We start from the raw sequence: 16760 nt of genomic DNA, 5'->3' as shown, positions 1-16760 counted from the left end.
ACAAAATGCATCAGCTGCTGCAACCCTGCCCCAAAAAAGGCAGAGGAGGGCTGCTTGCAGCCCCAGCACCCTGAGCAGGTAAGTTAGGTGATTTAATTCTCCAGCCAACTTCTACGTGAAAACTTCCCTTGTTCCACAGAGGCTTCAAAAGCTGAGATTCATACCCCTCGTCTTACAAACACACATGACAACCTCACAAGTTGAGTGTGAAGTGGCAAACAATTTTATTATACAGTTAGTAAAAGGCTTTTTATCTTATTTTGAATGATGTGCAGGGACACAGTTCCCTCCTGCAGGCTTACCTGCTGATTATACCTTTAAAGTGCTAAATGACAACTGTGAAAATATCGGCACTTCACAGCAGAAAACTGAACATGTGCTTTTATCAAGTCTGAAGTGATGATAAACCAGCTGTTTCACAAGAGCAATTTAACATGAAAAAGCAAAGCGTACAAGCTATTGCTAAAAAGAGGCGGGAAAATATGTGAAGAATATCGCAAGGCAAGTAAAGCATCAGAGAAAGGGCCTTGGTGTGGATGCTGCTGGTTTGGGATCTCACAGACGTCCTCCAAATCATGCAGAAAGCATATGGAGAAGGCACATGCCCCTTCTCTAACAAATTTTTAGATGGATTCTGCAGTGTAGTTATGCAGGCTCATGTATTCTGCTTCATTTTGGTGCAATATTGAGCAGTAAACATGAGCCTTTTAACAAGGTGAAAGGATTTGGGGAGATTTCCTTACCCACTCCAAATAAAGAGCAATTCTTAGTGGTGAGAACTACAGCTTTCATGGGGAGTGGCAGGGCTCTACAAAGCCCCCACTGGCAAAATTACAAAAGCTGAGGAAAAAAACCCAACAGCTTACTGGGGACTGCTGATGGGGAATCCTGGAGGTTTTGGACAAGTCACCACGTTACCTAGAACAGGGGAGAACAGCCCTCACCTTCCATCTCCCAGCAGAGGAGGTTAAGTGTATTTAAAAGCACCGTCCCTTCCTCTGACAGATAAAGCACCAGGCACTGAGCAAGCAATGAACAAACACCTCAAGCTCACCTGGATAGCAGCCTTGTCAGATCAGTATCAACACCTCACTGTTGCATATCTTTATCATCCTTTACCGTTTAAGGTAGGCATTTCTTGCATTTTTGAGCAAAGACGAAGTGTTAGGAGGGAGGACTGGTCATTCACTCCATCGCAGGGCTGACAGACCCTTCCCACCACAGGCTGAGCTCCAGACACTTGGCAGCCAAGCACCGGGGAGCTCACCTCCCTCCTGCTTGCCTGCCAGCAGGAAGGATGTATTTTGGGAAGCTGTGCCAAACAGCAGGAATCCAGGGGGAATAAGTTACTGGACACAGTAAAGCAGGGAAGAAGCAACAGCCTGGATTACAAGTGTAGCCCAAGCATCAGCACCAGGCCACCAAAGTGGTTTCAAGTCCACCGCATCCTCGCCCGATTCAAACCGTGCCAGCCCATGGCACAAGCCTTCTGCAGTGCAAATCCAGGACCAGATCGCCAAACGTTTTGCCCAGCCCCATCTCCTGCTCTCCTGTTGCCTCCCAGCAAATCACAGGAGGTTGGGAACACCTAGATGTCTATGCTGGCATTTTAAGAGCTTAAAAAAAAATTAAACAATCCTCTAGCTATAACAACCCTCTCACTACAGAAAAGTAGTTTTGTTACTTTTGTGTCCCTGTGCTTTTGGGAGGGAGTAGATGAGATGGCAAACAACCTGCAGCTGCAGCAACAGAAGCAGGCAGCATGACTGGGGATCACTACACTGCCTAGAGTTAGAGATGCCTGCCAGCAGCGACTGAGAGGTGTCCTTTCTGCCCTGGGCTGGGGGAAGCTGAGAATTTATTTGGACTTAAAAAATTTATCTTACAAATCTTGCAGCCCAGTCCCCTTGCACTCCAAGCTGATCTCTGGGGATAAGCAGGGAAATCATGGGCTGCAGTTTTGAATGGAACCTTCATAATAATCCAGAGCATCTCAGTCACTGGGTAGAAGCTGTGGATGCCCCATCCCTGGCAGTGTTCAAGGCCAGGCTGAACGGGGCTTGGAGCAACCTGGGCTAGTGGAAGGTGTCCCTGGCCATGGCAGGGGGTTGGGACTAGATGTCTTTAAGGTCCCTTCCAACCCAAGCCAGTCTATTCTATGATTCTACGGCCTCCCTGCAGCGTACAGAGCCAACCCTATTTGTGTCCCAGTGCAGATGCAAGCTTCCTATATTCCTATCCCTTAGCACCATGTATCAAGAAAGGTGAGAACTACATCCACGCTCCTAGCCAGGCTCATTAAATACAGCCGAAAAATTAAAGACGCCCAACAATCCTGTGTGGGACCAAGTCCACTTAGCACTGGCATTGCATGAATCTGCACTCCTCTTAAAGCATAACCCCCCTTCCCTGCCTGGAGGGGGGTGAAATGAGGTTGATCCTCAAGCACGCTGGTTAGATATGGCTCTTTCCTGACCCTCAGCTTTATCCCCAGGGTGCCAGTGCCACATCAAGTGATGCCAGAGTCCACCCCTGACCCTCAGCAGCAGGGAAGGATGCTCCAAAGCAGAGCACCAAAGTAGGACGACAGCTCCTGGGAGAGCGGGCAGCTTGCATGCGGTCTAGCCCAGCATGACAGACTGTGCTCTCATCAGAGGGGCGTCTCTTGTCATGAGTGAGAAGGCAGTGTGACTTGGTGCACCAGGGTCCTGCCTGTGCACCCAGCACTGGGCAAAACGAGCAGCAGAGCCGAGCAAAGGTCCCAGCAGCAGACCCAGAGACATGAAGTTAGGCAAATTCAACATGAAGCACCTCAGGCATGTTTCAAGCCAAGGTGAGGAAAGCCATCAAAATCAGTCACCCTTTGGACCACCAGGACCCTCTTGGGACCAAACAAGGAAGACGTGGAGAATTGCCACGAGGACTTCCTTTTTTGACTTAAGGCATGACTCCTTGAGCAAGACCCTCTCTATGGGTGTAAAAGGAGAAGGCTACAGAAAAGATGGCTGGGAAATGGGGGAGGGAACAGACCCAAACCCAACAGCATCACACAACCAAGGCCTCTTCCAGCAAAATCTTTCAGAAAGAAATGTAACAACGCCCTGACTTGTCCCCCCCGCTGCTCTCCAGGTTTCAGATGTGCTGGCCAAATTTGTGCTACAAAGAGGAATCACTCAGGCTGAGTGACGGTCGTGGCACACCACCCACTCCAGCACTATTTCTGCAATCGAGCATACACCAGAAACGCCACAGCTGAAATCACAGCGATGCCCACAGCTGCAAAGATGTATGGCAGGGATGGTCCATTGCTGTCCCCTGGGGGGACTTTGGCCTGAGACGAGCTGGTCACAGTGCCACGACCCCTGCTAGAGTCAGGGGAGTTTCCTGGAGGACCAGCTCTGTCTTGGAGGTCACTGCCTGCCTCGAGCTGGGTGCTGGGGTAGTGGTCCACACGGACCTCATGGGTACCCAGAGAGGTGCTGTACCAGCTTGAAGGTGGATGGGAGTCTCTGCTTGCTCCAGCTGTCTCCCCTTCCCTGGGGTCTGCTGGAGCTGGGCATCCTAAGGAGACTCTAGAGAGCTGTTCTCCTGAGCTTGAGCTATCCGTGCTCACCATGAGCTGTTCACTACCAAGGGTGAAGCTATTGGATTCCGTGGAATAGGGGCCGCAGGGCCCTTGAGAGCCTGGGCATATGCCAGCTGCCTCTGGGTGCTCCCCATCTGTGGAGAGGAGGATGCCTGGCTTGCTGAGCTCCACATCACCCTCGATGTTGCTGCCAGACTCCCAGACGCTTGTGGCAGAGCTCACCCGGGAGGCCGTCCGCTCAGCCTTGCCTACAACAGTTGTGCCCAGGAGAGTGTCCACCGAGGCTGAGACCACCTTTGGGAGACAATGAGAGGGTCTGGGTGCCATGGGGAGCACCCATTTGGCCTGGTCTCAGGTACACACGTTACGCGACAAGCCCAATTCAGCACCCTTCAGCCACTAACAGCAAGGTTGGGTCATAGGTAACTCCCAGGGCTGGGAGAGCGAGCAGGGCAGGGAAGCGTTTGGGCTCCAGGGAGCCTTTGGTATTAGGGGGAGAAACAGGAAGGAAGGAAGGGGAGACAAGGAGTGAGAAGAGGGGTGGAAAGAGACACCTGGAAGCCAGGAGACTGGCAAGTCAAGGAGGGGAAATAAGGAGTTAAAGCCCAACAAACCTTGGCTCCCTTCTCCCATGCTCCAGAATTCAATGTCTGGATGGGGACATGAACACAGCAGGAAAAAAAAAAAAACCAAATAAACTCGCTGCCAGCTCAAAATCTTACACTGCAGCAGCAAATCTCCCAACCAGGAGGAGTTTGCAAGGACCTGAATGAAATGCAAGTGGCAATGAGAAAGGTCACCTACTTCCTCCTTCATCGGCATGGAGGGGGTGCTGCTGGCTGTCTCCCCTGTGGGCAGTTCTTTCTCTTGCACAGGAGGCTTCGTGGATGTGTCACAGAACGGGGAAGCATCTCTGGGTGCAGGGGTAGCAACCAGGGTAGTTGTTTCCATCAAAGTCTCTGTTGGGGAGAAAACAAAACATATTGTGTTAATCAGGGGACCCAAAAGGCAAATTTTGCTCTTCCTCAAGGATGCTGCTACAGGAAACTCCCAGAGCTGAGGAGGTCACACAGGGAACAAGACCCAGTGCTGTGGGACCCAGCGCTGTGCTGGCACCTGAGCTCTCCCAGTAGGTCCAGGTAAACAAGATGGCACCCGCCAAGCCAGCACCTCCAATCTGTTCCTCCCTCTGAGAGCAGGATAGCCCCATGCTGCTGAAACTGGGGTGCAGACATTCAACTGAGACATTTTACATTACAAATGAAGCAAGTGCCTCTGCCGAGTTCTGGTCAGGATGTTGTACCAAAATATAGTGAGCAACAACTGCAACAACAACTGGAAGAAGAACAAGCAGCCAGGTGGGATTTCTGCACAACCCAACCTCGCTCCCTTCCTGGAGAAGGCTGGGGAGATGGGAGGGGAGATAAGCAACAACACCAGAAAGTTGTTCTCTGCACCTCCATGAATGCTCTCTGCACCCCCATGAGTGCTCATGGGCTATGAAGGCAGACGCTACCTTGGGCTGGCCTGTACCAGCAGCTATGACTACTGCCTGTCCCATTCCTTGGGAGGGTCCCCATGGCATCCCCCAGTGTCTGACACCATGCCACCACCTTCTCTGCCATCCTCCATCCTCACCATCAAGCAGGACAGGCACAGAATGATAAAATAGAATCACAGAATCATTTAGGTTGGAAAAGATCCTTAAGATCGTCCAGTCCCTTTAGATCACTGAGTCCAGTATCTTGCCTGCCAGCAGGTTTGCAGACAGGGGGAGTGGGGCAGCACCACAGCATCAGCACCCTGGCTGGGTGGGCAGCACCCATGGATCCATAGGCCAAGGGTACTCAGGGTGGGCTGCAAGTCTGGGGGAGACTGAGGGAAATTGAGGCTTTTAAGACTCCTGCAGGAGCTGAGCTCCATAGCCACCAGCCGCCAAGAGCATCTCCAGAGGGACAGGGGTCCTGGAGTGGCCCTATCCCACATGTCCCAGACCAGGAGATGCTGACCCTCCTAGTGCAGAGAAGGCTGGGAGGGATGGGGGTCCCTCCCAGGGACCCTGGAGGGGAGGGCAGGGCTTTGTCCTGACACACGGAACCCACGCAGGCGGCTGATGCAGGAGATGTTAAATCCCCCCCCAGTCAGCAGCTGTGGGACACAAACATCTCTGCAAACTGGGTGGGTTTCACACCCCAAAGCTGCCCCACAGGCAAACAAAAATTAAAATGCGGTTGGACTAGACAATTGTTGTAGGTCCCTTCCAACTGAAAGTCTGTTCCATTGTATTCCAACCATTAACCAGCACTGCCAAAGCCACCACTAAACCATGTCCCCAGGCACCCCATCTACATGTTTTCTGAACACCCCCAGGGATGGTGACTCTTCCCCCCTGTCCCCCCGTCCCCATCCCCGTCCCCAGGCAGCCTGTGCCAGCGCCTGCCAGCCCTCTCGGTGCAGAATGTTCCCTCACACCCAATCTCACCCTCCCCTGGCACAACGTGAGGCTGTTTGCTCTCGTCCTGTCGCTGGTTCCTGGGGAGCAGAGACCGACCCCCCTGGCTACAGCCTCCTGCCAGGCCGTTGCAGAGCCACCGGGTCCCCCCCAGCCCCCTTCTCTCCAGGCTGACCCCCCCAGTGCCCCCAGCCGCCCCCATGACTAGCGCTCCAGCCCCTTCCCCAGCCCTACTGCCCATCTCTGGCCATGCTCCAGCCCCTCAGTGTCCTTCTTGTCAGGAGGGGCAACCAGCAGCACCTTCAGCCCTACTCCCCATCAGCATGGCTGCACAGTGGCTACATAGCTCTGCCAGCAAGGAAACCTACCTTCACCTCCTCTGTGCTCTTGCCACATCCCGACACACTTCTGCTCCGCGTCAAACTGCTGCTGTATGAGGAGCGGGCTGCGCACATCCACAAAGCTGTCTGGGGGCTCACCATGCTCAAAGCTGGGCACAACCTGTTTTTCTGGCAGTGTGTTTGGGGGCTGTGGCCCCCTGCTGTGAGCGGCCTCCTCCAGCCTCGGCACTGACTCAGTGGAGACATAGAAGTCCTCTTGGGGCTCGTTCCTGGGCTGCCTAGGGCTGTGAGCGATGCTTGTGTCCCTCAGCGGAAGAGACCTGCCCAGACCCAAGCCTGGTGCACCGCGGTGCAGGTGGTTAGCGTTCCCAAAACACCCGTTGTCCACACACACCGGGTGCTGCTGGCGGCCCAGCCAGTCCCGGCCCTGTGGAGGGGGGGCAGCCAAGGTCACAGCCACGCTGTCTGCCCTAGGGGTCCCTGGTGCCACCTGGGTAGTCTTGATGGGGTGTGAGCGATGCCTCTCTCCACTGTGCCCATCACTCACTCCATCACACACTGCACTCTCAGGTGGAGGTGACTGGGGGCTTTCTTGCTCCAGGAATGTTTTGGGGAGCTGGAAGGAAATAAGCTGTGTTAAATCACTGCACCAGGATGAGGGGGTCTGGGACCAGCAGGGTGTCCCGAACCCTGACTCAGTGACCCAGGTGATCCTGGTGATGAAGGTGCCCTCCTCAGCACCCAGCTCGCAGGCCTGCATGGGGTCAGGGGCTGTGGAAGGGAGCCTGGACTAACAGAACAGACCCTGCACTCCCATCCATGGAACGGAATCAGAAGAGGGGAGCAGCTATAAGGCTATATGTAGGCTACATATTACCAGATGCAGCAAGCATGGAGCAAAGACCAGCAACAAGAGGCTGCTTGTGGTGTCCCTGAACAAGCCTGGCCCTATCACAGGCTCCCCACGCCCCACCACACCGGTCCCAAACAGGACCTTTGTGTCCCTGTCTGATGCGTGCCCCACTCACCGATTCCTGCACCGGAACCCTGGCATCCAGGTCCATGCCTGTGACGGTAGCAGCACTGGGCAGGAGAGGCGGATGGCTGCCAACAGGTGGGTCTTGGCATGGCTGCTCAGCTAATGGGGTGCCCAGAGCAGGGCTCGGCCCTGTGGATGGTGTGGAGGAACCGACAGAGGAGACAGCAGGACGGGCATTGCTGACTGCAGGAGGGAAGGAGGCACTGGCAGCAGCTGGGGGACCTGGAGGAGCCAAAGTGGTTCATGAACAGGGATGTTGGGGAAAAAGCCGAGGGGGCAGAGGATCAGCATGGGGCCAAGGCAGCCTCTCGTGTGTCTCTGCTCTTCCCCACATCAGCCAAGCCCACAACACCCCTTCATTCATCTTTCCATCTCCCCTCCAGGTGAGAAACCCAGCCCACTGCCAGCCCAAGCACCATCAAACAAGAACCCTTTCATCCTCAGGCACATCACCAGGGTGAGGAGCATCCCTGGAGATGGTCTCAGACACCCCCAGGCCACTGGGAAGCCAAAGCAGGGAACAAGGCCAGCTGCTTGGCAGACATCAGGAGACATGGTTTGGGTCCCCATCTCCACCTGACCTCTGGGGCAGCACCCAGGGACAACGAAGCTACATACTGATTTGCCAGGAGTTGTATACGTGCTGCAGCTCATCAGCCAGATGCCCTGCATTGTTCTGGCGCAGTGCTTCGATGAGATCCAGCACCCAGCCCTGCCGGCACTTCAGGTGCTGATAAAACCTATAGACGGTCGCCTGGCTCCCCCGCATTTCCTCCCGAGTGTGAAGCTCATCCTAAATAAAACACAGAACATCTAAGAGCGGGTCTGGCTTAGCGGTAAGGCAGCTATACGTTGCCCAAGCTATACAATGGGGAAGGAGCCCAGCAGGACTCAGGAAAGCAGGAAATTACTCTGTCATCATCGGTGAGGCAGCTCAGGGAATCGGCCAGTGATGCCACACGGATGTTCTTGAAATTTTTGAAGTTTTTCAAAATGTAGTCGTACACTTTGTCTTCAGCAAAACCCATCCTGGCTCAGCAACTGAGGAGAGAGAGAGAGACTTGGCATGAGTGGAAGGCTGCTTTGTTTGGCTTTTCTATAGGAGCGTGGGCTTTTCTGCAGGAGCCTGGCCCCTCGGCACAGACACTCAACCTCACTGCCACAGCAATTAGGGCTGGGGGAAATTCCAGGCAGAAAGCACACAAAGCAAAAATATTGTGGTCAAAGTTCAGCTCTCGACTGTGCATTCACCAACCTAGTTCCCTTCTGCCATGGCCCAATCTGTGTTTATTCTTTTTGCGCCTGGGTGTATCCCAGCTGCGGGCTTTGACTGCAAGCAGTGCAGGGTCATGCCAGGCGAAGGGGCAAGGCTCGGATCCTGCTTTAGGCCCAGGGCGACGTGGCTTCTCGCCGACGGAAAAGGATGGCAGCCCGACAAAGGTCCTTCTCCCAGAGCAGCAGCAGCCTGGGACGGTCAGGCCGCAGCAGGGCCCTGCCTGCTCTCTCAGCCGGGCCCCGGCGCCCCGCAACTCGGCCCCCCCGCCCCCAGGGGGGCGCTGCCAGACTTTATGCTTGTCAATAAACTCGAGAGCCCACCCCCGCCCGCCGCCCCGGAGCTCCCAGCTCGGTGGGCCCAGTGGGCCTGGGGGCGGGGCGGCCACCGGGCCCTACTCACGCCGGGGTCCCCTTCCCAGCGGGGCCCACTCCCGGCGGGCTCCCCTCACGCCGGGATCTCCTCACGGCAGGGCCCCATCACGACGGGGTCCCCTCATGGCGGACCTCGCTGGAATCCCCCCCACGCCGACTTCCCCCGGGATCCCCTCAGGCCGTGTATCCCCTCACTCCGGACTCGCGCCCGCCGCCGCCGCGCTGCGCAGAGGCCCTACCTGCGCCCGCCGCCGCCGCGCCCCGGGGCCGCTCTGAGCCCGCCCACCCCGCGCGTCGCCGCCACTGATTGGCCGTCGTGCCCGCCCGTCGCGTTGACAGACAGTGGCTGTGAGGCGAGGAAGTGCCCGCCCTCTCCCTCCCGGAGCACGGCGCCGGATCCGGACGGCGGGGCGGGCCCGGGGCGGCGGGGCCGGGCCCTGCCGTCACCCAACGGCGGCGGGACGGGGAAAGGGGCGGGGTGTGCGTGTGGGGCAAACCGGGGCAGCCTCTCGCAGCCGGCAGGTGGCAGCACCGTAACGGGAACGACCGCCGGGCACCTGGCGGAGGGATCCCGCTGTGGCCGCCTCGCCCCGCCCCTCGCCCCGCCCCGAGGCCCCGCCCCGGCCCTGTCAGCGGAGCGCGCCCTGCATGGAGCCGCACCATGGCGGCAACGGCGGCAGCGGCAGGAGCGGGCGGGCGGCTGCGGGGGCGCCGCTGAGGGCCGGCAGCCCTGCGGCGGGGCGCTGAGGGGCGGCGGCGCCTCCCCCCTTCCCCTCCCCTTATTCCCCCCCCTTCCCCCCCCCCCCCCATTCCCCGTTCCCCGACCCCCGCGCCCTCCCCCGGCGCGGCGTCCATGGTCGCGGCCGGCCGCCGCGGCGTCGCACCGGAGCCGTTGGGCGGCGGCGAGAGCCAGCGAGGGACAAGAAGCGGGCCCGGGCCCGGCGCCGCCCGCCGCGCCGCAGGTGAGCGGCCGCCGGAGCAGGGGGACGCGGCGGGGAAGGGCCCGGGGTTGTTATAGCGACGGGGGGGGCGACGACACACGCGTGTTCGCGGCCTCTGCGTGGGGCCCGGCTCGGCGGGGTCCCACCTCGTCCTACACCACTCCCCCCCCCCCCGCCCCGCTGTGGGTTTTATTTTTTCATAATAATAATCATAAAAAGTGAATCGCGATCGGGGCGTGTGAACTTCCACACGTGGGTCCGCAGCTCCCCACGGCCCCCTCCCACCCCGCGGGGGGGCCGAGCTGGGGACCCCCCCGACACCGGGAACACGTCGCCGGGTGCAGGCAGATCCCAGGGCACCGGCCACCTCCCCGCCACGGCTCGGCTCTCCCTGCTGCAGGATCTGGGCTCCGGGGGTCCCACGCTGGGGCCCCCACGCGTGGGCAACCTCCTCGGCCTGACCCACGGCCTCCTTGGCACCTCTTGGCCTGTGCTGAGGACGTAAGGATTCTTTGCGGCAAGGGTACGCCAGCCTCGTAGGCGTGTGGCCTGGCTCTCGCCCTGTCCTGGCCCTGGGAGAGATGATCCAAGCTGGAGCACTGGAGGGGACACCCTTCCTCACCACAAGGTCCCAGGGCTGTGTCCCCTCCTTGCCGGTGCCTCGGTGCATCCCAGAGGGGAACGTATGGGCTACCATGATCCTGGCTCTCCCACGCTCGGTAGATGCGTCTTCCCTCCTCGTCCAGGACTTGCTTTTTTCTGTTCTTGGATGTCATCAAGGGTGGAAAATGTGACAGGAAGGAAGGGAGGCTTATTTTCCTCCTGCTAAATATGGACTGACATTAAAATCCAAATACTGTCGTGAAAGGAATCCCAGCCCCTGTTTGTTGGAGGAGGGAAAAATGATGTTTTCTGCCTTTTCGGCTGTGAGGTTCCAGCTGGGAAGTTTCGCAAGGAGCAGCAGGGTCCTTGCCGAGAGCCTCAGGAATTTACTTCGCTTGTTCACAGGACACTCTCTGCAGTGTATTAACGCTAAAAAAAATTAGTCATCCCTTCTCTGCCTGTCTGTGGCTGGGGGAAGCTTGCCGCGAGCATGCATGATGTTTTGAAAATATGTAGGGATTTTTCCTCTCCTGTACGAGGACTTCTAGATACGAAAGGGGTGCAGGCGAATAAAACTGCAGCCCCAACAGGAGTTCATAATCTTTCTTTATTTAAATTCCTGTTGCTGCAGCAGACGGTGGCAGGGAAAGAGGTGTGCGGGTGGCTGCAGCTGATACAGGGAACAGCCGGGTTTGCAAGGAAGATTTATGTCTCTTTCCATCAAGAATCAGATGCAAACTCATGCCGTTATTCCCACGGTGAAGTTGGGAAACCGGCTCCATGCAGGGCTCTGGGACGAGGAACAGGACCCCAGGGATGGCCGTTGTGCTGCCAGCTCCCCCAATGACTTCTGCTGTGGCCAAGGTGAAGAGCCAGGGCGGTTTTGGGGGGGTGGGGGCATGGACCACAGCTTCACTGGGACCTGGGGGTGCTGTGTGAGAGACACTTCGTGTCTGTGCTGGGCAGAAAATGGGCACTGCCACGTTCCCCCTCCCTGTGTTCCTCTCCATGCCTGTTGGAGAGCTTTTTGGGGAGGTGTCTGTTGGAAGCTCCAGGCTTTTGCCTGATCTTTATAAAAACAGTTTGTTAAAGCAGTGGGGGGATACTGGGAGATGCTGAAAATAGATGTTTCCCGTTTCCAGGGGCATTGCTGTCCTGGCATTGCTGCGGCTGTATTGTTTTCAAGCTAATAGGATACAAAGCTCTGCTTTTCTGAAATGCCACTCTCAAATAACTGATGCTCTGTGCAGATCTGTGATATTGGTCCAAGTCCAACATCAACATCCTTGTGGAAGAGTAGTTCGAATTCCCTCTCTCCCCATCTCCTCCTGCCGATGACCTACATCTGTTCTCCTCTGACCCCCTGTGTTTGCAGTGGGACGGCAGATCCTGATCCAGGGGGAAGGGCGCAGGTTGCGTGACCTCTGCCGGGCTTGGCCTGCAGGTCTGCCTTAGCTGCTTCGGGTAAGGCAGTGCTGAGCCACGATTGGATGGCCGTGCTCTGCCTGATGCCTCAAAACACTGGGGAGTGTAGGGTAGGTTATTTTGCGTGGAACAGAGTGGCCGTACGCTTCCATAGGGTCAGAAGCAGTACAGCAGATGTGCAGGCCGCTGGCTGGTACTTCATTCTTGGTGTTATGTGGGAAGGAGGTCAGCCCTCACGGCTGCTTTTAGGTCTCATTCACAAATTGCATTTTCCTCTTGAAATACAACAAATCCCCAGGCTTTCCTGTCGCAGTGGAAATCATTTGAATGTGACCAGGTCCGTAAGCATCCCCAAAGCCTGCAGACAGGAAGAAACACTAGAGTGAAGAAGTAGGAAATGTCCGAGTTTATAGCAGTAGGGTGATTCATCTCCCAGCCCTTAACTCTTTCCCTCCTGCTTTTGGTGAGATCCAGCTGTTTTGCTTCAAGGCTCAGAGGCCGAGGAGGATATCGCCAGCTCTTTTCTAGCTGGATCACAAAATGCTGCTGGGCTTTGTACATTGTGTTTATGTGGTTTGGGGTGGAAAAGGAATGGGCTGTTGGGAGTGTGCGGTTATCTGAATCGGATAACTGGAACATCGGCAGTCACATTAGGAAAGATTAATATTTCATATATGGGGTATGAATCGTTTGTGCTTAATCACTGTATGAAGGGCTTAGGAAGAAATTTACCGATAAGCAAGTGATTCCTGAACTGTCCAGAATGTTTTCTTGCATCTTCCTCAGGAGCAGCTGCTCCTGGATATCGCTAGAGACTAGTCTGATCCTGTTCTTCCTGATGTCTGTAGCTTTTGTAAGCAGGTAGAGCAGCTTTCATCACAAGTGCTTTCTTCTCATTAAACACACAAAAATTCTGGAAACCGTTTTTCTCTGGTAAAACTTACGTGGCTGTACTGTGAGCTGCAGTACCTGGCAGTGCTTCAAACTTATGTGTGTAGCCAGAGCTCATAGGAAACATGTCTTGGGCTCTGTGGATGCCATCACTGTTACATACATCTGTCCAGCTGCTAGTGCGGAGGTGGCTCATTCATACTTTTCTCTGGCTAACCTCTTCAGGAGACCTTAAATTTCATCTTCATGCTCCCAGCATGGTCCTGGAAACACCTGTGATGATGGTGCTGCTTTCCACATCTGCCCCACATTGATCCATGTAGGGTTCTTTTTGCAGTGGAAAGTTTTTTGTAGCACAGCAAGAAGGGGGCCACCCTTCTGGGTTGGGTGCCACTGTGTTTGTGTGGGAGGAGGTGATGGTGGGGGGACATGTTGGGGCACACAAATAATCCATCTTCTCTGTGTCCTGCAGGTTGGTGTTGAGCCGGTGGGAGGTTGGGAAGCGGAGGTGGGAGGTGGAGGTCTCATCGTGACTCTGGTGGGACTGCTGAGGTTCAACTAAATTTGAGGGTTATGTCTCTGTTGTGGGAAACCCTGCTTTAGGCTGTGGGAGGGTGTGTGGCTGCGCCTTCCCTTCCCTCCCTGCCCTGAGTCAAAACCTGCCTAACTGAAAACAACGGCCATGGCCGTCAAACCCTCTTTTGCTGTGGTTACACATATGGTACTGCAGTGTTTATGGTGGCTGCAGTTTTGATGGTGGAAGTCGAAACAACTGAGTGTGGGTTGGGTTTTGGCATGTTGGTCATGTAACAAATCCTGATGGCTGCTGTAAGAGGCATGGAGGTTAGAAATCTTCTAAAAAATGGGGAGGGGGCTGCTTTTTTCCCAAAACACATGTGGGAGAATGCCCTTTTTATTCCACGTGCAAATAGATAGCTTGCTTAGGCAGCAGTGAGTCCTCTCTATTCCAGGATAATTTGTTGTCCTATTTCCTTCCTGTTGAAGCAACTCCATTTTGCATGGAATAATTAGTACTAATTTGGGCCTGGGATGGAAAACAAAAATTCTCTGACTTCAGAAGAATAGACAAGAGCACAACCTCTGCCTCTCCTGTGTGAGTCAGGTCGTGCCATTCCATCCCTCCTATAAAGCAAAATTAAAACCCGTACGTGAGACCAGACATCCCAAGTTGGTAGGAGGGAGCAGGAGATGTAGGTGTCACCAATTTTAAGCCTTCTGCTGTTGCAGGGAGCTGAGGACATCTGTGGTGAGGGGGAACGGACCACCACCTCCTTCCTTCTTGGCTAACACTGAGGAACAAATAAACAAAAATGTTCCCACTGCACTGATGTGAAAAGCTGCTTCTGAGCCGATCTGGCATGTCGGTGTATTCCTGGCGCCCCAGCCAACTACTTGAGACCTTTTTATTGCTGTAACAAGGACTTCCACATCCTGCCCCGCAGTCTGACTTGAGCCATGGCTATTTTCTGGTCCTTCCGGGAAGACATCCCTGTTCTCCCTTCCTTCGCATAATCGAGGGACACCAGCCAAATTCCTTCCCTGCCCCAAATCCCTGCATGTTTGAAGAAGGAGGTGCAGGCATCCTTTCTGGCTTCCTTGGAACTTACCTGGGAAGCATGAGATGAATTATGGCACAAAGGTACTGCAGGCAGGATCAACTCTGCCCGTCTCGCAGCCACCTTCCTTGATGCTGGTAGGTTCATAATTTCTGCTGGTGGTGATGGCAAGCATCAAGGCTGTGTCTTCGTTTTCCAGAGTGCTGCGTGAATGTCTCTTCAGGCTGAGCCCTGGAGGTGGTGGAAATGGAGGTGTCTAGGCTGGAAATCCCAGCTGGCAGATGTGCTGCAAGTGAGACAGGCTTCCCAATATCTGGATAGCCAACCCCTAGAAGTCTTGGCTGATGGATGCTATCTGCCTGCAGGGTTACACAGGGATTTTTAAGTCCTGTATTCATAACTTGGGGGTCCAAAATGCTGTTTGATGCTCCAAGCTAGCTTGATAAAAGCGTGTTAGAGGCTGATTGCAGAGGTGCTGCGGCAGCATACCAGTCTTAAAAACAGAGTTTGGCATGTTCGAGCTTGTAGGTTTTGTGTATCCCAGTTAGGTAATAGGTGACAGGAAACCTTGATTCAGGTATGAGCAGTGAATCAATCAACGCTGAATTGCTCAGTGGTTGAACCGGCCCCCCTTGGGATGACTGCCTTTCCATATCATGCCTGATGTTTCGAAATAACTTCTCCGAGTTGTTCTGATCATCTAAAACCCAGGGGTTTAGCTCACTTTGGTCTCCACCCCATTAGTGATGACCTTGCTCTGGGGCTGCAGAGAGCAGCAGAGATTTCTAGTTTAACTGCTGGAAGGTAGGATGTCTCCCTGGGTCTGTGCTTAGATGCTCTCCTCCAAGGAGCTGGGTATCTTCTGACCAGAAAGCAACGTGTAGAGGGTTTTCCCAAAACTGATACCCACAGCCATCTTCGCTTGTCTTCTGTGCATCCAGTATGTTATCTCCTGTGTCTGTTATTTATAGTGGACAGTCTGGTGTGCTCACACGTGCTCATCTTTAACTGGGGTTGACCAGTTGGTAGGATGAACAATGATCGGAGATGACGTGAGTGGGATGGACTAGACAGCTTGCGGGCATTTCTGGAGCATTGCTGTGCTTGAAAATGCTGATAGTAGCTGCAACTAAGTGGTTCAGCTGTAGTGGTGAACTTGCAAACCAAGAAGCAGATCCTCCTTTAATCCCTGGGATTCTGTGGGGTCCATCCCTTGCTTTTGACCCTGCATTTTTAGAGTTGGTTGATTCATACTCTGGGAATTTCAAACACTTCATTCACAAGCTGCAGCTGGCTAAGGGCTGATACTACTAATTTGTGTTAGTAAATTATGTCATGGTATGTGTTAGAGAGCGTTCTGCAACCAGGAAGTTTGTTCCTGGCTCCAACTTGTGTTGCAGCCAGGCTGAAGTCCTGCTTGCTTCTGGTTGGGCATCTCTTACTTCACCCTTTGAAACAGCCATCTTGCCCTTGTGAGCTTTCAGGTGAGTACTGAAGTGATAACTGGTGATGTGATATCCAGACAGGTCTTGACAAATCTGGGGAAGGTTTTCTGTTCACTCACCTTTATTTAAAAACAAAAAATATAAGGAAAAGGATCTTCCCTGCATTGACCTGGAGGTCAGACCACTTAATGTAGGAAGATATTTGCCATAGCTGTGCTTATCTTGTCCATGAAAGAGTCTGCTACACACTGTGCAGACCCAGCCCCTGACCAGGTACTGGAGGAAAAATGGAGATGGAGGAAGCAGCAACCTGCCAAGGTAGTAATGTAGGTTAGCGGAAGAAAAGCCAGGAAGGCAACTTGGGTCTGGCTGCTGGTGGCGAGGTGGTCCAAGAGACTCAGCTGAACTCGGGAGGGCAGAAGGGACAGATGTTACAATCCTGATGCTGTTAGAGGCATTTAGAAATCTTCAAGTAAGTAAATCTTACTAAGAGGAGAAATACAAAGAACAGAATTTGTTTTGGTTTTTGTCTTTTTAAAAAAACCCAACATTTTAGTGGTTTATAAAAATTCCAGTGGTGCTCTGGGAAAGGGCAGCCTCTTGTTCCAGGCACCACGCGTACAGCATAGGGAATATCCTGGCTCTCAACCTGAAGGTTTTGAGGTACCATAAATTTTTCTTGTGTTAGTATGTGGCAGGACAGCATGCAAAACTTTTCTACTGCTTTACAATTTGAATAATGTTTTTATCATGCCAGCAGATAATCATCTCACTTTTGTTCCAGAAGCAAAGCTCTTATGGATATGTTTGAGA

At 54.3% G+C, this 16760-nt stretch overlaps 2 protein-coding genes across 5 annotated transcripts in view; one reads left to right on the top strand and one right to left on the bottom strand.

The window, feature by feature from the left end:
* Positions 1-200: 200 nt before the first annotated feature.
* On the bottom strand, positions 201-9447 carry MAVS (mitochondrial antiviral signaling protein). Of its 3 annotated transcripts, none has more exons than XM_055794033.1 (7): positions 9305-9447; positions 8330-8459; positions 8037-8211; positions 7408-7640; positions 6407-6995; positions 4391-4545; positions 201-3880 (listed from the first exon to the last, which is right to left on the bottom strand). In XM_055794033.1, exons 2-7 carry the CDS (start codon positions 8444-8446, stop codon positions 3215-3217), a joined length of 1935 nt encoding a protein of 644 aa, XP_055650008.1. In that variant the 5' UTR covers positions 8447-8459; positions 9305-9447; the 3' UTR covers positions 201-3214. The 3 variants fall into 3 exon arrangements, with proteins under 3 accessions (XP_055650008.1, XP_027632986.1, XP_005230716.1); XM_027777185.2 differs by lacking the exon at positions 9305-9447 and adding an exon at positions 9094-9262; XM_005230659.4 differs by lacking the exon at positions 9305-9447 and adding an exon at positions 8674-9066.
* Positions 9448-9871: 424 nt separating this feature from the next.
* Positions 9872-16760, top strand: part of PTPRA (protein tyrosine phosphatase receptor type A) — a 133930-nt gene continuing 127041 nt past the window's right edge. For both annotated transcript variants that reach the window (XM_055794029.1, XM_055794027.1), the window contains exon 1: positions 9872-10027. The gene's annotated coding sequence lies outside the window, so the exon portion shown is untranslated. The remainder of the gene's footprint in view (positions 10028-16760) is intronic.

The sequence above is a fragment of the Falco peregrinus genome, chromosome 2, assembly GCF_023634155.1.
Source record: "Falco peregrinus isolate bFalPer1 chromosome 2, bFalPer1.pri, whole genome shotgun sequence".
In the NCBI taxonomy this organism is placed as follows: Eukaryota; Metazoa; Chordata; class Aves; order Falconiformes; family Falconidae; genus Falco; species Falco peregrinus.
The sequence above is the reverse complement of the archived record's forward strand: the minus strand, read 5'-3'. Positions and strand labels throughout refer to the sequence as shown.

Excerpts from the sequence above, each read along its gene's own strand:
- MAVS (XM_055794033.1), bottom strand. The coding sequence starts at position 8,446 with ATGGGTTTTGCTGAAGACAAAGTGTACGACTACATTTTGAAAAACTTC. Across the intron at positions 8,212-8,329 it reads GCCTCACCGATGATGACAGA|GATGAGCTTCACACTCGGGA; the intron begins GTAATTTCCTGC and ends TGTTTTATTTAG. Across the intron at positions 3,881-4,390 it reads CCATGCCGATGAAGGAGGAA|GTGGTCTCAGCCTCGGTGGA; the intron begins GTAGGTGACCTT and ends TGTCTCCCAAAG.